The sequence below is a fragment of the Cuculus canorus genome, chromosome 3 (assembly GCF_017976375.1).
Source record: "Cuculus canorus isolate bCucCan1 chromosome 3, bCucCan1.pri, whole genome shotgun sequence".
Lineage (NCBI taxonomy): Eukaryota > Metazoa > Chordata > Aves > Cuculiformes > Cuculidae > Cuculus > Cuculus canorus.
Genome location: NC_071403.1, coordinates 45214437 through 45236007, shown reverse-complemented (window position 1 = coordinate 45236007; position 21571 = coordinate 45214437). Strand labels below are relative to the sequence as shown.

The window sequence follows — 21571 nt, the reverse complement described above, 5'->3', positions numbered from 1 at the left end:
GTGTGGTCACTGAAAATGTTGGCTTGCACACAGATTTGGTTTGTCTCTATGCACTTGTATTTATTTGTTTCTTAAATGTACCCCCAGCTACAGGGGCACACTCTGTTCAGGATACTTGTGCAGTTTACAAGCTCCAGAATTTTATTTTTCCTCTCTCCAAGTCCACAGAGGCACACAAATGCTTTTCTGTTTTTGAACACAGGATTCAGAAGTTTGTGCAGCCACCGAGCTGGCTGAGGAAAGGAGGAGTTTTGCTACTGCGGTCATGTTTTTAGGAGAGCAAGCCTATCGTATTTCACTCTAATCCTAAGTGATAGCCACGCAGTCTGTTTTATTGTTAGAAGAGCCTTCCTGGAGCTCCTTCACCAGGCTTTTCACTAGGGGAGAGCAGGGCAGTCAGAATGAGGAGACAGAAGCATGGTGAGTCCATCGTCCCTCCTGAGCTGTGCCATGCTGGAACATGATCTCTGCCTGCTTTTCCCCCATTGTGAGTCGGTTTCGATAAGCTGGAAGAGAGGACTGAATTGCATTCGTGCTCGTGGGGAGCAATGCCAGGGAGAAGAGTGGAGCTACCTTTTTTGCTGTTCACTGGAGAATGGGGAAAACACATGCCTTAGTACAATTTTCTGCTCACCCGTTACATGCTTGTCTGAGCTGCTGCAAGGTGCCACTTTCTGCTGCTTTTCTCCCTTTTGTTTTCTTTGGCAGCTCCCTAAGCGCTGTATCGAAACAGCTTCAGGGGAGCTGTGCTGGCACGGTGACCTACCCCACACTGTTGCAGGATTAAATGCAACGAGAAGAAACCTGGACAGCAGTGGTATTGAAATTGTTTAGCCTCCCGCGAAAACCGTTGGGAAAAGGGACGGGAACAATTTCAGAAAGGGCTATTTGGAACGAATGCCAGTGACTGGCTTAAAAGAAAATGAAAAAGGAGTGTGTTTCAAGATCTTTCAAACTCAGACAAAACTCAAGCTCCCTCTCACGTGCTGTAAGCTGGATAAATTTTTCCTCCTTGTCAAGGCAGACAAAGAGATTGTTCCGCAGCGATGGTGAACTCTCTTCCATGTGTGTGCAGCAGGTAGATGAGGATGACGAGAACTGGACCTACAGGAGTCAGCAGAGAAAAGGTGACTTGCTTTCTCTTTAATCCTTTGTGATTGCTGCTGCCGTGTCAGCTCCTGCTCTGTGCTGTTGTCCAGCTGCTCAGATCCCAGTGTTCTGTGGGAGCTGAAGGTGGGGTAGGAGGAGGAGGGGAGTGCAAAAGCCTACACAGAACACTGCATTGCCGAGTTTTTTGGGGGGGTTAAAACGGTGTGAAAACTTATAGTAATGAACTGGGAAACCTTCAATTTCCTGTGTGGGTGACATAAAGGTGTTGATTGTGTGGTGTGTAGGTTAAGCTTTGTTTATGCTTCTTGTAGCCAATAGTCACTCATGGTAGATCCTTTGGGCAGGTGCTGGAGGAATCTCTCCTCTCTGTGATACCAAAAGCCATCTAAGATTCCACTTGTAACAGACTGGATGGCTTTTTGGATGACTGCCTCATGATCCTGCTGGAAAATTTGAAGAGTGTTTTGTTTAATGAGAGCAGATTGAGCAGAGGTGCCAGATGCAAAGTAAAAGAGATGATGGGATGGTGATGAGAATTGCTCCACAGAGAGGAAGACAGAGATCTAGGATGTGAGATGGGCAGATGTGAAGGAACCCTTGAAATAGTCAAACCTAGAGTATATTTTCTATGAGACTTTTAAAAAGTATTTTTATTTTTTGTGTTAATTCTTTTTGTGTGTGGAGTTTGTCAGGTACTTATTCAAGCATACTTGAGACTAAATCGGATAAATCAAAATAAATTCCAGAACTTTGCTCCTCTGAGATGGTGAGCTGCTGTTACCAGTGCATTTACTGGCTGGTAGGCAGTGGCATGTGTATGTGTGGTTAAAAATACCTGATAAAGTGATTTGGTTGTTAATTTCTGTAGCACTGCCAGAGCAATAGTTTGTTAATGGCAAGTGTAAGGTTGACTCAATTCTCCTGTAAGGTCACTTTTGTAAGAGCTGGCAGGCTTTCCAAGGGCATTTGAAATTCAAAGGAATTTTTATTTTTATTTCTGGGAGCAGTTAATAGCTGTTGGTCCTGAGTTTGTTCCGAGTCAGAATAAACGGTGGTTTCATTAAATGGCGTGGATGCAGGAACACTAACACAGGATGTATGTGCTTGTGCCTCGCTTCCAGCATCCTAGGAGACGATGTTAATGTGTGCTTTGAAGAGGGTTTTAAAACCCTTTTTTCTGCTGAAAAGCTTCTGAAAAGGGCGTTTGCATTTGCAACCAGTGGCTAATTTTTACTTTTGATTGTTGGCATGTTGATATTGCACCGCAGTGTCAGATAAACTTCGAATGTCTGTGGGATCTTACATGCTGTGGATCTGAAGAACCACACAGTCCTGCTGTTGGTCACTGTGTAACTTCCATTAAGTTTCTCATGCTGCCTTCCTTAGCCCTTGCTCCTGCCACAAGACAGATATGGGAAAGGAGGCTTTACTGATGGATTAGTTGTGTATTAATTTTTCTAAGTGATTTACATAAAGAGCCCATTGTACCGTCAGGAGGGGGAGGGCAGAATTCCTCCCATAATTGGGCAGCAAGCTATGAAAGACTCCCTGCCTGCCTATAGTGGAGATGACAATACGTCATTTTTGAAAGGAGGGTGGAGGGCAGTAGAGATTAGGCAGGGCTTATTTCGCCTCTGCAGGGTACAGTTTAACTCTACTTGTAAAATCTACCTGGATCATAAATCTAGCTGTGCAATTCTATTTGACTGGGATGTTCTGCTTGGAGGGAGCTGACAAACTGGCAGGGGATTCCAGGGCTGAAGAGAGTTTGGCTTAAATACTTGAAGAGGAAAAACTTGTCATGAATCCAAGTGTTTCACCTAGGGCTGCAAGTCAGGCTTATATGGTGTCCGAGCAGTTTGAGAATTGGTACCTGGCTGAGTCAACATCTTGCGTTTGTGTTCAAAAGCAAAACATGTGTGATAAATGAATACTTGTGTTCTTGAATTAGCTTGCTTCATTGAACTGTTACATTCCTGCTTGCCAGCCTTTGTAAAACTAAGGGTTCAAAACAGTATTGTCTTTGGTGCTTGAGTTAACTACCTGGCTTAAAATTAACACAGACTAGAAAGAAATTGGATGCACAGCAGGCTAGAAGGATGGGTAGTTTTATATAGAAAGCCAGACTGTTTATTTTAAATTAGCTGAAAAACTATTAAGAATTCATCTATCCGAATAATACGGCCTCCAGTTCTTCCTCAGGTAAATCGGTAAAAAGGTAAGCCTGACAAATCACAGGTCCTTCTTTTACCTTTTCCTTCAGCTACCTGTACATGCAAAGGAAGGAACGTTAACAGAAAGTGGAAATGAAGGAATTGTTATTCTTTCTGAGCTGTTTCTCTTCCTGTCTTTTTAAACCTCTTATTCTTTTGCCGCTTCATTGCTCTTCCCGTCTCATATTGCATTCCCACAGGGCTGCTAGGTGACAAGCACAAGGCAGCATGTGTTGTGTGGTATTTTGCCAGCGAAGTGGCTAATCTGCATTGGCTACAAACTGGAACTTGAAAACAGTGAGATTTGTTGGATTTGTCAGTTTAAAATTAGCAAGAGAAACAAAAAGCAAATGTTAACAATGAACCTGGGCTACACCCTGATGTCCTGCACAGCTGAGCTCCGTTTCTGTGAAATTTAAGTCAGTGGCTGCTGATTTCCTCTGTTTTTCAAATGTACACAGCAGTGCAGAGTGTTTTGGAACTCGTAGCACCCATTAGACTTAACATTTGGTAAAGGAGTTACTAAAAGAGACTGTAAAAGTTGACAGCAATATAAAGGTTGGGTTTGTTGAAACATTTCTTGCTCAGCCCTCTTTCTACCCAGTCAGCTGAAGGACCTTTGAAATGAGAACACAGCATAACTCACACTTCTCTTCTTTAGAAAGATGAATCTTCTTGTCTCTTCTTTTTCTGAATTTTTAGTTCAGATTTCTTACTTTTCAAGGTAGCATAATTTTCCTTTATGCTGTAGTATGTGTATAAGTGTGAAATGGTATTTTTTTTATTCCCTGTGTGTGCTTCAAGTGACCTTTCTCTTGAGTGGGTACTCCTTATCCCCTTCTGTTACCAGCATTCTCAGAGGTTGCTCCAAGGGTAGAGGGCAGGTCAGTGTGGCTGGAGTTGATCTGAACTCATCCAGCCTGTTAGAGACAGAGCCTACGGACCAGACTGTGCTTCATGCAGCTGTGTGGAGTGTCAGGGCAGTGCTACCAAGGCACATGTACTGAAGGGTGCTGCTGACTGGGGCTGTGCATCTCCTGAAAGCCACTGGAGTGGCAGACACCAGCCATCTGGATCATGTAGCCGCTCTGCTGCTGCCTTGGTCAGCAGAGCTGGCTGAGCAGGGTCATTGGGGTGCATGAGGCAGCTTTGTCAGTGCTCCATAACTTCTGTGTTTCACAGAAAACACCTGTGCACTGATGCCGGCTGTTAGTCCAGCTGCTCTGAAGAGGCAGGTGTAGGACCAGTCAGACTTCAGTTTCTGTCCAAGCTTTTTGTTGGTAGACATTCTAGTTTTCATCTGCTTTGCTCTCCAAATGGCACAGCTTATTTCTGGCATGCCCACTGGGAACCCAGGGAACAGCCTGATTTTTTTGCGGTGGCTGAGCCTAAAATTCCTGCCAGAAGCAGCTCTAGTTTGTTCGCCCGTGGTTTTTGGAAAAACAAGCAGGTCCTGGTTCACGGGCTGTTCCACAGGTCTTGGTGTGTTTCTGTGTGTGCGGGAGGTGCAGCGGTAAGCATGTAAAACAGGTGGTGTGCTGCTCCTGCCTGCAGATGTTTTCAGGCTGAACCTCAGAGTGTTTTTTCCTTTAAAAAACACATTAGTGAAAGAAAAAATGACAGTTATTCTTTGAAACTGAAGTGAAGGTTCTTGTGTGCGTTGCAAAGGGTTTCTGACATGTGGAAATATGTAACAGTCATTCACATGTGCCTGTGCTGTTTAGCATGAATATGACATGGCAAGTTAACTTGGACTAGAGATAACACAAGTCAGTTTATGGTACAGATCTTTCCATATTTACTTTGAGCAGGAAAGATTAGTCATTTCAGCATCAGAACATCTTACTCAGCTTTGCTGACTTTTTGTTTTGTTTTTTTGTTTCCTTTCTTCCAAGGGTTGACCATTGAGAGCCTATGACAGCAGCTCTGAGTGGTGCTGCTTTCACAGCTGATCTTGTTGATCACTCCACCATGCTGGAAGGGTTGCAGAGAAAGGGAAGATGATCCTCCACAGCAGTTAAATATGCCTGAGCTAGTGACATGATTTCCCCTGTTATTTCCTTCCAACAGTGATCTTCTGGCCAGGTGTTGAGAAAGCACAGTTAGCAGTCAGGTCTGGCCGCAGGTGGCAATGCATCAAAAGAAGCTGTTACCCAGCAGGATGGTTTTCCCCCTCTCCCCCAGCTCCTGTCCCTGCTTATTGCTCTGATTTTTTTTTACCCACTGCCTCCATTTCACTTGATCACTTTCCAATTTTTCTGCATCAAGAGAAAGTGAAAAGCTTTTTACTTTAGTCCGTTCTACCTGGAAAACTTATTTGGAGTCATTAGTCAGAGAAACCTCATTTCTCAGATAACTGTAGTCTTTTAAAGACTGATCAAACACAGTTCACAAGTGGCAGCCGCTGTCTTTCTGCTGGCCAAGTCTTGGTTCTACACATAAGTGTGTGGAATGCCCCTTTTTTTACTTGCATAAACAGTCTAAATGTGAAACTTTCTTTTAATGCTTAAAGTCCTTTAAATTCATAAGTAACTATTTGTGGGCTCAGCCTTTCATGTCTTTGTGGCATGTCCAATGCATGTAATCTCTGCTGTAAAGAGAAACCCCAACTGCTTTTGCACATCTTGAATTTTACTTGCAGAGTAACTCCAGTAAGAGTTTTTTTGTCCGGTTGCTGTAGAAGACCACAGTCTTGGGAAATGCAAACAAATTGAGTAGCACCTGCCTTACCTATGTGTTTTTAAAGTTACAAGGACATCACAACCCAACTGTCTTGCGATTTAGCTTTACCTGATGTTTAGATTAGCTTTGTAGCTAGAGCAGCGCCCTTCACAGAATAGTGTGTCCTTTGGGCACTTCTTTGCAGGGATAAAAAAATTGCACAGGGCGCTGCGTTTCTCCTTCTTTCTGAGAGTGTATCATTTTGACCTTTATGAATGGTTTCAAGTAATATTTCATGATGTATACCCTTCTATAGACTATATACATTTTATATACTTCTTTTTTCCCAGGATACTTCTTGTTTCCTCCAAAGTCCAGCTAATCCTTAGGCTGAGAACTTAGGGTACATGTTTCCCCCTCAGCAGAGGGTCAAAACTGCTGACCTTCACATTTTACTCTTAGCTAGCTATGTTTCTATAAAGCAGACTGGACATTTTCCAGTGAGACATTGTATGCACTATTTGACCTGAAACAACGCCTTGTATGTGTTTTTCTATGCACTGCTCGTCGAGTAACAAAATACATGAAAATTTCTGTTTCCGTGCAATTGTTAGCACATAGTTTGGTGAATTGTCCCCTAAAACACAGGAGACTTTTGTCTCCAGCATGGTTATAGCTCACCATTCTGGCAGGACATTGCAAATATTACAGCTACTTGTTTTTCTCCCATCTCTATTACAAATGAAAAGAAAGCAAAGTTAAAGGTTAAAAATGTGGCTTAATGACTAAAGTGAATGAATTTTGCAAGGGTGTATTTAGCTTCTATTACAATATTAACAATTAAAAAGGAACAATTAAAAAGGGTGGATTTGATAGTTTGTAATTTAAACTCTGAAATAAATTTTCTTCTTGTCTTTTAGCTGCAGAATCTCAATAAAAATAAAGAAATTAAACTCTAGGTTTTCCTTCCACCTGTTTTATTTTGCTGACATTTACCTATTAATTTTTCTACTAGCTTCTCTTTCCCACTTGGAGGTAGAAACTCCTTTGTTGCCTTTTTGGTTTGTTTTTTTTTTCCTGGGGAACTGAAAAAGAATCTCTGTGTATAACTTTGTGGAGCTTATTGTTCCACAGCCTAAGCTGAAGTGGTTTTATAACATTATAAGGTTTAGGCACTTATGATTTCTTTATAAGATGTATTTTCAGCATGTCAGCATGTATGCTGGACATAGGAGAGTATGGTGTGTTTTCTGTCCCAAGGAAAGGTAATTAATATGTATACCCTCTGCTCCTCCTAGAGCTTCCCTTACATATGGCATGGCAGCTTCTGCTTGGCTCTTTATTTCCCCGAAGCAGATGGATCCCCTGGACACGGAGTCTCGATGAACTTGCAGTGTACCAAAGACAGTTATGAGCTGTGAATTAAATGCTCTGCAACTGGGGTATCACTTGCCCATTCACTTAAAACAAAAAGATGTGAGAAGAGCAGAGAAGGCTTTTAGTAGTGTTGCTTAGACGGTGTCAAATCAAACACCAAAGCCAAAGGAATGAGAGGGCTGCATATTGCTTGAGAGTGGTTCATGGAGATGTCAAATAGAAGTTATCCCTACTCATAGTTTCTTCAAGGTAACAGGTGCATAATAAAAATGCACATGCATTTGTGTGCATGTATATTGGAAGGGGAGGAGAGGGAGAGACAGGACCCCTCTTCCCACTTCTTACATGAACTGTAGGCCATGTCCATTAACCGTGGCACAAGAAGCTGTGTTTTACAGTTGGCAGGTCACGTTCGATAGGGATCGCTGCTGGAGGAGAGCATGGCTTGGCCTCCTCACTGCTATGCCAGGGAACAGCAACCGCCCACCAGGCATCGTGCACCTGGGTGCACGTAGCACGTGCCTGCTGGTCAGGTCCCATCATACCTGCTCGCATTACCTGCTGTCTCTCTTTCTTTTTGCTTGCTTGCACGTGTGAATTTTCTTACTTCCCTCTGGATTTGTTTTGATTTTACACATGCAGATTTTGCTCCCCAAATGCAGCAGGGATGCTCACAGGCTATGTAGTTGGCTTAATACTCTGAATCACACTCTTGTAGGCACCTTACTACTGACTATGTTAATTAAAGAGAGACCTACGTTAAAAACAGGCTTTTAATTTCGGTTCTGTCATTCATGCCTCATTTCAATGCCTGAAATATGTATAGAAACTAATGAATAGGGGAGTCTGTTGCCTTTTGGAAACTGGAATTTGTTTGTACTTGCTTGTAATTTCCATGGAGTCTTTTGTGTCTGTTCCCTTGCAGTCAGGACTGCTGAAGAGCTGATGAGTAAGGGTGACTGATTACAGCATATGGTACACTTACATGGAAACTTTTGTCCAGGAGTTATTAACTCAGTTTTATTAGCCTCAAGTAATGCATGTAATGCCATACACAGTAAATATGACATTTTCATTTGAGAATGAAAATGAGGTCATTGTGACATGCAGTGGCAGAATCAGATATGAAATTATGTGTTTGACTTGTAGCCAACTTGACCTGCACTAGAGAAGATCCCCTGTGCTCAGCAGCACAACTCCTTTCATTGGAGTGTTGGCTCACTGAGATGGTGGAGGTGGACCAACACTGAGTGGACTGCAACTCCTCCGCAGTCTCCACCGGATTGTAATTCAGATGGGACTGTGGGGAAGACAGCAAAATCTATTAAACTAACCAGGTCAAGTGAGAAATAACTCATTTTGTTCTCCCTGCTCTGTGCTTACACTTCACATGCGTGCTGGAGCCTCAGTGAAGAAGCAATCGTATTCCTACCCCAGGGATGATGGCAGAAAATGCCTTGAGGCTGTCTCTGATTTGTAGTGAGGAGAAAGCTGAAACAGGTGGAGATTCAGGACTATTTCCTATTGAAACACAAGGTGAAGCAGTAATAACCTACAAACTGTTCTGTCACCCTGCTCTGTGCACGATTACTGATGAGAGTGCTGGTTCACTTTGGCACCTAACGACAGCAAATACCCAAGTGCCAGTTCTTGTCATTTGTTTTCAAGGATTTGGGTGTATTTTGGCCCATAGCTTGAAATCAAAAGAGAACTGCTTAAAGTACTGCTGGTTTTAGCACAGTGATTCAGTGAACTATTTCTAGTCTGCTCGGTAAGCTTTTTGACAATGTCAGTGAAGACGGCTCCCCAGGTGGTACTGGTGGCATGCCTACACGGTTGTACACCTTACGTCAGAAGAGAAACTGATTTTTCTGTGTGCTTCTCTGTGTTTGTCTGGTGAGTGTTTCAGCCTTGGGGAGGTTTTTTGATGAAAGTCCATTGCTCTGTGTTTGGTGACAGTGTGCCATAGCTGTGTGTATTTTGAGAAACAACCTGTTCTTTTCTCCTCCTCCTTCTTATAGGATGGTGTGTAACAGTACAGTTGTCTTTGGATGCAAGGATGATAATGGGGTCTAATTCAGGTGTCCTTCGTGCTGCCTGTAATTTTTATATTCCCAGTTACCCAAAGGTGGCCTCGGAGCATTCCTCAGCAGCTTGTTGTTATCTGGGTTAGTGAAACTGATGTTGACAGTCTGCAGGAGCAAGCCCATGTCAACTTATGGTACACCTGTCGGATTTTCTGGAGTGGCACACAGGTGACTGGGCAAATGAAAGTGCCCGCGAGGGGCTTTTGGTTTTGTTTTAAATTAAACATAAAGCCCTGTTGCATCCATTAATCAAAGATCATTTGACACGCACAACCCTTGCGTAACAATGATTTTTTTATTATTATTATTCTACTATAACTTAGGAAAAGATATTTTAGTGGCAGGTTGATATTGTTGGATTGCCTGTTGTTTTTCTTCAGAATTTTTACTTAGCCTGTCTTCAGATTTAGGACCATCAGTGACTGTTGTGGTATAATTCTTTTTCTCTTTGTCATATTGTAAGCCTTTATACACTTTGGTCCTCCTTGCACAAATAGGAATGCCCTCTTTGTTCAGCTTCTGCAGAAAAGAAATTCCTGACTGAATTTGGAGAAGTGAGTTACAGATTCCTTTCTTGACCTACAGCAGCTCTTAAAAAAAGATTTTGCCCTTTCTGTGCCCTTTGTCTGAAGAGTAAGGCAAACAAAAGATAAGGCAAAACAATTAATGACTTCATTGCATGTTTTCTTCCTCACTTGAGGCAGAAGGCAGCCCATACCTAAACCCATTTATTTTATTATTTTTAACGTCAAGCACTTTGCACCTGCAGACATTGCTGGGTGTACTGCAGAAGAACTTCGTAATAATCAGAAACCATAACAGTTTCACAAATGCTGTATGTAGTATCTAACTGCAAACTCTGCCAGTACAGCTATAGCTAGGATAGGAATAGAAATAAAGTTGTTTCACCGAAAATCGCCTTTTAAAGAAAGAGAACTGGACACGTAGGTAAAGGATTTTACTTTGGCTCCTGAATTGACATGAGACTAAAGTGGAACTACGTTCCTCCGTTCAGCAAGAGGTCAGTGCTTTAGGTTTAATTCGCTAGGAAAACAATTTCAAATAGTTTCAGAGGTTTTGTTGAAAGAAGGTTGTTTTAGAAATCAGTTTTAATTATGGGAAGCATTTTCAAATATTTATATTGGTTCAGTTCATCCTTGTTGCTTAAAAGTGCTTAAAATTCAATTTTCTTCTACCGTTGAATAGTTAGAAGATTCTGTTTCTCATGCTGGTCTTGAAAGGTGAGACAAGATCCCGTAGCTGCATATCTGGGAGTACATGAGTAGCTCAGTACTCGTTTCACTGATTATTTGAGAAGGTTCACTTAGCACAAGTCACCTGCCTGCCTTACTTTTTGCAGGATAAGACACATCATTTTAAATCCTGCTATGGTGAATATTTATTAGCTTGAGGTTTTTGAATTAATCATAGGGTTATTCTAATTATTCACAGTGGATTCTGCTTTAAAGGACATAATTTCCAGCCTGATCATTTGGGTAAGTTGCTTGTTTCGTTATGTTTGCTGTGACTTTCCCCAAACTACTTTAATCTTTTATAATAATTCTTAAGATATTTCTTTTGTTCCTCACTGTATGAGGAAACTCCACCCTAATCAGTGAAGAATTCCTCAAGTGGAACAGGTAACATAATATATGCTATCAACTGCAAGAGATAATAGCAAAATATTTTCTCTCAGTTTGGAGTTTCAAGGATATTTGGTTTTACTTATCAAAATAATGGTTAATATCTTTTCAGCCAGTGCTCAGTTTCTGAGTCAATGCTGCCTCTTTAAAGATACACTGGGACTGACCTGACCTCTCTTTATCTCTCCCCTCTTATCACCAGTGGGACCACAGCCCCTGGTAGGCTCTGGGTCTGGCTTTCCTTAGCGCCTGAGCTGACTGTAGATTAACTGGTGTTGGACTGTGACAACCTTCAAGTTGAAAATTTTATTTTTACTCCAGCTGTTTTCTTTGGGTAGTTTTTCAGGGTTGGGGGTTTGTTGTTTATTTTATGCACGGTGTGAAAGGGAAACATGTCAGAGGCTTTAGAAAAAAATCTCTTTTGATATAATTGGCAGCCATTCAGGGGACCAGAAATGTATGTGTCTGCAGAGCACTTTGGTTCTAAAAGGAAAAAAGATTTGATTAGACATCCCAACAGCCTTGCTAGCTAGCAGTCAAATTGGGATGCGCTTTGCTGGGCAGCAACATGTGAAGCAAGACAGAGATAACTAAACTCCCATCCTTTTTTCCATGAGTTGAGCAGGTCTGAGCTGCGTTTTCTTCCATGTTCTTTTCAATAGTACAATCTTTAGTATCAACAAATGGTGCAAGTATATATATATATTTTTCCTAAATTTATTTCCCTCCATCCTGTTGCATTTTCACGTTAGGGCAGCTAAGAGTAAACGGCACTATTGATGTTATGCTTTCAACAAGGGAAAAATGGCACTGACCTATTTCTTCTAGTTGTTCTTAGAGAGCTGATAGGAACTTCAGTGACTTCAAAGTTTCTGGAAAGCATGAAAGACAGGATTTGGTGCATCAAAATTCCTGACTTCATGTGGTTAACACATTTCTATTTAAAATACCATGACTAGTCCTTATTAACTATAGATATACAATGCACAACTCTCCATGTCTATTGGGGTCTCCTCTATGAAGCCTAGTCTATTTAGCAACTAGTTAGTAGGAGCAGTGCCTCTGTGAGAGGTGGTCATGGCAGTTGGCATCGTCACCTCTACTTCACTCTTGATGGGGTAGATGTGGTAGGATACGTTCCTTCACGCTTGCAGTTGTCTCTTTGTATACAACTTGACATGTGATGCTTTACACAGTCAGTATACTTTGTAATTTGGCTGTTGGAAGGTATTTCCATATTGTTTCCATAGGGTTCATCCCAGTACAAGGGGTCAACCTCATTCCTTGCTGTCACAGGAAGCAAACTGAGATGTAGGGAGCCAGAGAACTCCCTCATGGGACTTGGAGTTGGGACCAGGTGTGATGTGCTGCAAGTGTCACAGCTGACAGAGGGGGTTCAGGCACCTGTCTGGTTGCTGCAAGTGCCCAGGCAACAGAAGAGCATCACCTGGACCTTTTGCCTTCCTAGACAGCAAGGTCCACCCACTATGAGGTACTTGGTGGGATACCAGGCCTCTTTAGTTTTGCTGCTTGTAAAGCTGTGCACATGTCTTTGGGGATCTCAGAGAGTCCTGACACACTAAAAAGGGGGTGGAAATAGATGCTGAGGTTTGATAATTCTACTCCACTTTGTAAGTTTTTATTTAATTTATTTATTAAAAATATATACATTATATATAGCATTTCCATTCTTCCAGTAAGCATCAGGAAGGTAGGGATCCCATTCAGGGTCCTCTGCTCTCCTCCTGGCGAGAGTGGGAGCCAGTGAACAGGACAGAGAATATTCCCTGGCAAAGAGATGCTGGCCCAAACCCTCACAGAGGGCTATGTGTCGCCCGTGTTAAGGCCCAGAGCAATTTCTGACTTTTCAGTACTTGAATATTGTCTTGTCTCTAAGCCATGTCTCAGGCAATATTATTGTCCTGTAGTTGGCTTCCTCTTCCTTGTTTTATCAATGGTTTTTCCCACTGCCTATGTGCAGTTTGACTGCTGGTTTTGCCATTATTATTATTATTATTATTATTATTATTATTATTATTATTATTAGTTTTCTACTTGTGTTTCTGTTGTGCTGTTTCTTAGTATCCAGCAGTGTGTTTGCAGCTGCACTCAGTCCCCGGTGACTATCACTGATGTGCTGCTTACTTGCCCTTCCAGGTAATTAATGAGTATACTTAACAAGATTGTACCTTACAGTCCCTCTGGTATCCAGGTAACCTTCCTCCAGCTACAATATTTTTTTGTTTATTTTGCTTCCACGAAGTGTTTATTCCTGGTTCCCTCTGAAGAGTTATGGTAGGAAATACAGTGTGCGTGCCTGAAGCACCAGAAAATGCAATTAAGGAGAAAGGGCCCTTTTCTTCCCAGAGCATAAGGAAATCTCGACGTTAGCCTGTACCCTTTTTAGCAGGATTTGAAAGAGAAAAGGCAGACTAAGCTATATAAACCCTGTTTCTGGAATTTGAGCTACTCCATTGTGATGTCTCACTTTTCTGCCACAGCAGCCTGCTCTTATCCCACTCTAAAATGACTTTTCTTAGATGATGACATACTTGAAACGTGATGCTTTAGGACCTAGGCATGGCTTAATGCTACTCAAGGTCTCATTATTGCTGCTTCATCTGGGGTTTTAACTGCTGTTTTCAAGGTGCCTTGACCGGGTTTTTTTCTGGAGCTCCACCCGAAGATAACATCTGTTTGCGTGTGTTCTTTATTTTCATTTGGCTTTGCATGGGGACTCCTGCATTTGGAGACAATTGTAATTCTCGGTTGTTCAGCAAGGTAGGTTACCCTGACTCTTGCCTTGCTCCTTGCTTCTTCTGTTTCTTTGGTGTACAAAGCCAGACCCTATAAAAGTTAGTCAACACAGCTACATTTAGACCCAAGTATCACCTGTAATCCCAGTGTTGGTGGCAGCTCTTTGTGACCCCTATAAAAATAAAAAGCTTACAACTTTGTTTGCTTCTATTCCTGAAGGTTATCTCTGCAGAAATATGGTGTGTGCAGGAAATCTTTTTAGCCACATTTCTGTTGCTGAGCTGGGTAAGCAGAAAGAATATAAAGTATTAAAAAAAAATAAGCATTTTCGCCTTAGACTGTGGAGAGTAAGTGGGGTGCTGTGGAAATTTGGCACCAGCAGATGTTAGTGAGAGGGAATATACCCTCATAAAGTGCAGGCAAGCCCTGATTCTTGAAACTGTAGTATTCATCATATTATAAGAAATCAATTAAGACGCAGCACGGTTTGATATCTTGTTGAGATTTTCTCAGCTGTTAATTTGTACAGAAGATTGGGTGGAGGGGTCCTCTGTCTCTTGCTAGCAGTCAGGGCAAGATGAGCTGTCTCTAGCTGGACCGTTCAGGTGCACTTGCGTGATACTGGCAGAGGCTGCCCAGAGACGTGGCTGAGTCCCCATCCCTGGAGGTATTTAAAAGACGGGTAGACAGGGTACTCAAGGACATGGTTTAGTGGCAAATAGGAATGGTTGGACTTGATGATTTAAGAGGTCTTTTCCAACCTAGTGTTTGTATGATTGTATGATTCTATGAGTCTATGATTTTTCTTAATTAAGCCTATATGTGTGGATTAAATAGAAGACTGCACAAACAAAGCACTTTCTGGAGAGAGACCAGACATACCTTGCAGGAAAAAGAGAAATCATTAAGAGCGGAGTTATTAATTCATAACGAACTGTCGAGCGGATTGAAGCAATGTATTTTTCCAACGCTGTAAAATAAATCCACAGCAGTGAAAACGCTGCCGGATGAGCTGTAAGAGTCGCCTTGAGGCGGGGGGGCTGCAGGACAGCCCGGAGATGACCGGCGGCCGCTCCCCTCGCCCGCGTTTCGGAGCGGGGCGGGGACCCCGGGGGCTGGGCTGGGGGGCAGCTGCTCCGGGCACTGCGGGAGCGCACGGTCCCTCCTCGCCTCTGCCGGGCACGGCTGCAGGATGTTCTGCCTGAAAGGTGAGGCTGCGAGAGTTTATGGATTCGTTCCTTTTGTTCCAGCGGGACAGCTGGCCAGACAAAAGGCCGGGGGGTGTGCGGGGCTGCCCGCACCGGGGGCTCCGAGCGGGGATTTCTGCGGTGAGCCCATGGTGTGGAGCATCTTTACTGGTGATGCTGCACCAGGCGCTTATTTACCTTTATTCGGGTTTGCCCCGTGATGGATGATATGTCACGGAGGAGGAGAACGGAGGATTGATCCCACCGCGGTATTGCAGAGGCTTGGTAGAAACACCGACTGCTCCGCTGGGTGATGCTTGCTGTCATTTAGAGCCGTCCCAGCAGTAAGAGTTTGTAAGTCCAAACAAATATTTAAAAGAATTATTTTAACCGCACTTCCTAAGAACCTGGTTCTTAAACTAAAGGACTAGGAAAAGCTTGCTATTTTTGTTTAACTCCTGTATATCTGTTTTTATTCAACACTGATATTATACTGCTACATTTCTTAGCGAAGCATAGTAGTCGAAAGCTAACAGCAAAGAGCTGTAGTAAGGAAGGGTTTAGGAGTTGTAAAAGACATATTTTCCCTGGGAAAGAATAGCAATTAGATTAAATATTTGAGTGCTTATCAGTGCTTGCTTAGAATGTTTTGCTCTTCTCTCTAAGATCATTCAAAACTTTTACTGCTTTTATGATTCCTGGTTGTGCTAAGTGCCCAATAAGGGTCTTGGTACAGTTGCCAACCATAAATTGAAAAAGGCAAAAAAAAGTTCCTTTCCTGCAAATTTCAGAGTAGTGAGTCAGTGTTTGTAGACAAAACCTGAAAGAATTGCACAACACCTTTTGCTGTGTAGTAGCTTATCTTAAATGAAATTGTTGCAGCATACAAAGTAAAAAACTACACGCTTCAAATTTTCTACCTGCACAACAAGATGTTTTCAATTCATGACAGTTCAACAGATCACTGGAACTGAGAAACAATGGAAGGTGAAACTTTTTTTTAAAGCATAAAATTAGAGGTAGAAGTTATTACTTAAATAAAGAGTGTTAACAGGTAAAATATTTTCAAGCAAGTTGGGTAGCCAGGCAGCTAAGAAGACTGAGAGTTCTGTAGTCAGGAGCACACGATTGAAAATGAAGCAAGAATTATTTTAGAGATGTCATATGTGCAGCAAATGACTTTCTACAGAAGTAAAATATTCATGTCTTGTATATTAAAATTGAATTACACTTGTTTTTAATGACTCTTAGTTTGAATGTATGGAAAATGTTTTTTCCAAAGTTTTCAGGTTTTATTTCTGAATAAGAAAAGTTGTTAGTTATAAAATCCATATTAGATCTATTCTTCAAAGCAGTCAATACATTTGTTGTGTAGCAATACATCTTGATTGTCATATTTCAACTTTTTTCCTGTTTGCAAGCCCTTACATTCTGCTTTCTCTAAGTCACTGTGGTTTGCAATATTTTGTTAGTTTGCAGTAGACTTCTCTCTACCTCAAGGAACAACAGTTGTTATTATTATGCATTGAAAATCATGATCCTGAAACAATCAACTGGGGTGTTATCTTTGGTTTATTTATTTTTTTTTTTTAACCTTAACATGTGTAGGAGAGAAGTTGTTACATACCAGTCCTTTTACTGCCTTGATGGTAGCCTGTATAGGGAGGAGGATTTGTTTGTCTTTGAAAGAGCAAAACAGATTTGTTTTTCAGATGCTGGTTTGTTTGGGATCTGAGGGCTCAGGAAGAAGCAGTGCAGTGTAGTTGTTTAGGCGCTGCCCTGGCCACCAACTCGCACCGTGTTTTCTCAGTCTGGTCCAGCAAAGTCTCAGTCAGAGGAATTAGTCCCAGGTTTGCGTAGGGACTCAGTCGGTGTATTTGGTGGGTATGAATGTGCTGGGTGTGCATTGCAGCACTGATGAAATCCCTGCTCTAAAACTTTGTCTCCATGAGCTTTAAGGGCCTGATGCCTCTGAGTTTTTATTTCTCTGTTTCTGTTTGCTGTATAATGGCCTGAACCGTTCAGCACAAAGCCTCTTCTCACTATGTCCTTCCCAGCTGCCCCTTAAGATGCTTGGGGAAAAGAGGCGGTGGGTGCTGGGAGCCTCTGCCCATGCGTGGTGGACGACCCACTATCTTCTTGCAGACTACTCCAGCTCTCCGGCACCAGGGTGTTGGGTGGCCCTTGCACCACACACTGGCCCATGAGCAGTGCTAAGTTCTTTGGTGTGGCCCTTGAGGGGAGCTCCATTGCACGAAGCATGAGTTGTATTGGTGTTAGATCAAAATTGGGCATCTGCAGCAGATGCAATGCTGAATGCTTGTTATTAATCTTTTGGACTGAAGAGGTGTAAACAGAAGATTCAAATAAATTTTCTTTTAAAAGAATTAATTCCTAGAAGGGTCATGAGCCAGTTCACTGGCATGCACTGAAAAATGAGCTCATGTTTCTGTAATATTTGCCTAGAGTTTCTATTTCCTTCATAGTTTTTGTAGAAGGAGAATAGTGCCAAGGAACGCTGTAAGGCAAGCATACGAGCTTACTTACTGCTTGCCTGCACTTGGGAAGTATTTTCCATCCTTGCTTGTCTTACAGCTGTGGATTTAAGGGGGAAGTCCTTTACACTAATAATAGCAAGAAGTTATGATAGAAGCTATCCATGAAAAATCCCAGGCATGTGCTGCTTGCTCCCTGGAGAGGGGTTCCATGCTAGAAATGCAGATTTTTTTAATTTGTTTTTTTGTGAAAGATCACAGGGCTGCTCACCAGTTGTCTCGTGTGTTCTGTGTGCATAAGGACATTCCTTGGATTCCTTTCTTGGCAATGTTCTCATAAAATATCCAATGTTTGAAATCAGAAACAGATTTTCTCTGATATCTTTGAAAAAATACATTTTTACAGTTCAACTACGCAAGCAAAAATTTGTAGAAGTTGCTTTCTTAATTTTTTTATTTCTTTCTAGTTTATGTTTTTAGGTTTTTTTGTGTCTTTAACAGCAGGCCAGAATGAGGGAGGGGATGCATAGTGACCTAAATGAAGGAATCTGCCGAAGTGAAGATTCCTTGCAGAATGTAATGAGTTTAGTTTAAGCCTAAGATTAATTGTGTGGCATTTGTTCTTTTGACTTCATTCTTTTTTTTTTTTTTCCTGTCTGGGTTGTGTGTAATCACAATGGGACGTGTGAGTCAGACCCATTCTTTTTGTAATTGTTTTTATGTCATGTGCATTATTTTAATAGGGTGAGTAACTTAGAGGACATTTCAAATCTGCATTTCTTCAAAACATATAAGCAGTTTGAACAAATGCAGAATTAGTAGAAACGGATGAGGACCAAGTATCAGGCATATGATTTCGAGTTAAAAACAATCTGCTTCGGAAAGAAGAGCTCTGCTGGTTTTCTTCCTTTTACCTGTATCTTATGGAGTTATTCTTTCCGATGTGCTTTTTCCAGTCCCTTTTCTTTGCCACTGACTTTCCTGTCCCACTTAAGTGAATGGCTGCCTGGTTCATCTCGGATGCAGCTGCTGCTCCCTCGCTCTGTCTGCTGCGTGGAAGTGTTCATGGTTATACCTGTGTGAGTCCCTGCTGTGCCAGAGAGCCACAGAGAGAGCTGTCAAAAACGGTGTATTCATATGCTATTGAAAAGTTAGGTTTTTATTTAATTACTGAAGAGATATCAGTGTGTAAGACTACTTGAAGTTTGAAGGTTTTATGGATGAAATAACAACTTTATTACCTCACACTGAAAGAAGGAGAGGTACAGAGGTGAGGAAAGATATGTCTGTGGTGGAGCATGGCTGATAGCATCTGGCGCAGGAGTGGCCTCTCTCTGTCAGGCAGAAGTGAAAAGGAATTGCTTCTAGCCACGCCTGGAAGCATGAAATGAGATTGAACAGAACTAAAGGAAGAGTATAGTTTTGGATAATAACATTCTTGCTGAAGCCGGCCAGGTTCTTGGAAATGTTGAGGGATCCCCGTGTACTTCTATTATTTTCTCTTAAATAACATTCAACTGCTCCACTTATAGTTATGGTTCTATTGTGTAACGTATTTGAGCACCAAGTAAAACACTGCTCCTGCTTGTATAAATTTACAATCTAAATACATTGGAAGGAAATATGTGCGAAGGAAGGCAGCATATGTAAAAGCAAAGTCGATTTCCAAAGGTAGCAGAGTGCCTGGGATAGAAACTGTCTTTCCCACTCGTTTCTTGGCTCAAATAGAAACCTCTGAGAATACTTCTGCTACGCCAACCCATTGGGGGAGAGTGTTGTACTCCAGCCGCTGTTTCTGGGATTCAGAGATTGCCCATAAAGATGTTTGTTCACCATGTTGTGTAAACATGTTGTTCCACTCCTTGGTGCTGTTTCATGTGACTGCCACCAAGGAGACCACCAAATGGCAGGGCACAGAACCTGCAGAATGAATGCCTATTGTTTGCTGTGGTTTTGCTTTTCTTTTTTCGGTCTTAGGACAGGGTGTGGGCACCTATTTTTTCCGTTGAATTTTTAAGAAGGCCACTGGCAGTGAGCGAAGCAGGGTGAACATGATCGGGCGTTAGATAATGATCTCTTCCAGCATTACACCTTTCCCAGGGCATGCAGGACTTTCATCCTGAAGTGTGCAGTGACAAGGCAAATTGTATAGATCCAGCTGCAAAATCAGTTAGTGTTGAACCTCTCCTTCAGTCGGTCTTTAGCTGATGATTGGAAATGTGGCGGTCAGGACAGACTGCTGTATGTGCCTAGCTCCCAGTATTTGAATTTGTGCTTTGCAAACACGGTGCAGAATAAATACACACAGATCAAGATACTTGATGATTGTAGTCTCGTTAGTTTACTCGAGTGGTGCTGTTCAGTGTTTAAGACTATGAAAATTGACTTGTCTTCTGTCAAGGATCTATAATTAACACACAGCTTTTCCTTGGACTCTAATTTTACTTTCACGTGAGCATTTAATGCACACTCTGCCTTTCTGCTCCACGTCTAGTTCTTTTCTGCAGGCTGCAACAGGAGCTGTTTGCACAATTCACGCAGCACTGCAATCCCAATGAGGGCCTATCTAAATCTTAGATAGAAAGATCATCTGCTGTTTTCCTTGACCTGTTAATGTTTGCTTTTAAACAATATCTATTAATCCTCTCCATCATCAGGAGGGTTGTGAGTACAACGCAGATGGTGATGGCTATGCAAAGCAGTAGTAGAGGGCAGTGAATTTCTGTCAAATGGCAGCAAGGAGCCAACACTTGATTTTAAACAGCAAAAGCATGCAGGCTAGAGAATATTAAAACAGATGAAAAAATGTAGCATGCACAGCTGATTGGATTCATAAGCACTGGAAGAATTTCATGTTGAAGTGCTCTTTGAAACAGCCTGTGCATACTTGGAACCTATAAATATCTTCATACATTTTTTAGCGGTTTAAGCATAGTAACAATTTCACATTGTTTAGGTATAGCGTTACCAGATTTGTGGTGTCAGTGCGTGTCAGGCTCTTACATTGGCTTTGCTCCCTCTTCTCCATCAGCATTTGTGCATAAGGCCACTGGTACTTCTGGTGAAATACCATAAACCTTCATTAGATGGGAGACCAAATCCCTATGAAAGTACATTGCCTGGTATTAAGTGATGGAAATTTTATTAGTTCTTTTATTCAGAGTCCTGTCACAGCTGTGATCTTGCTTGTGGTTAATGGCTGGCAAAACAGTCTATAATTATCCCAGGCATCTTTTTTTAATATTATCCCAATGTTGTCTGAGTCCCAGTCCTCTACAGTGTCCCACTTATTTCTCGTTATATTTTTAAAAAAAACTGAAAATTCTGGCATTTGAAGCTCTTGTGTAACTTATCTGGACCTTAAGACTTTAGAATATTTTGAACGTAATACTTAATTGCTGGTTGTGTGCTGAAGGATTACGGAAGTATGGCTTATTTAGTCTAGCTGGTAGCCTGGGAGGTAAATACCATAAGGAGGGAGGAAACCTGTTGAAGTCCAAGGATAGTATTGGCACAAGATGAATGGTTATGAGTGCATTCTGAATTAATTGAAGTCAGACATTAAAAGGTCCCAAACTATCCAAGATGGGAAGTTGTAGAACAGAATTCAAAACAGGATAATGTGGACAAAGAAGTGTTTTTAAGATGGTTCTTGATAAGTTTGGGGAGAGTTTAAGTCCCCATTTTAGTTTAAACCCTTTAATAATTGCTGAAACAGAGAAAACAGGAATTTTAGCCACATCCTATAGTGAAGACAAGGAAGGACTAATACTTGTGGTGCTGAAGCAAAGGCATCTTCAGCAATGGCAGAGCCTGCTTTTTAGGAGGAAAAAGTTCTTTCTGCCTAGAACTCAGTCACAAAGTCTTGGATAATTCTGTGTGTCTTTTAGCCTTAAAAGAATTGCTGCATTTTTAAACATGCTTATGTGGGATAAAGAAGCATGACGCTAAGTAATGAGGAAACCCCAGGTTTTTCCTTTCTTCGTTATTAAGGTCAATTAGTTGGACACTTGCCTGAAGGCTTAATTTGCAGGGAGGTTT

At 41.8% G+C, this 21571-nt stretch overlaps 1 protein-coding gene across 12 annotated transcripts in view; it reads left to right on the top strand.

Moving 5' to 3' along the window:
• The window catches only part of NHSL1 (NHS like 1), a 183027-nt gene that overhangs the window by 80675 nt on the left and 80781 nt on the right, over nucleotides 1-21571 (top strand). Inside the window, exon 1 of one of the 12 annotated variants that reach the window (XM_054062562.1) lies at nucleotides 306-1127. The exons of 9 other annotated variants lie outside the window; for them this stretch is intronic. In XM_054062562.1, coding sequence (XP_053918537.1) covers nucleotides 923-1127 — 205 coding nt within the window. In that variant the 5' untranslated portion in view covers nucleotides 306-922. Of the gene's footprint in view, nucleotides 1-305; nucleotides 1128-14926; nucleotides 15057-21571 lie in introns of those variants that run through there. 2 more of the 12 variants (XM_009557478.2, XM_054062568.1) reach the window with 2 other exon arrangements.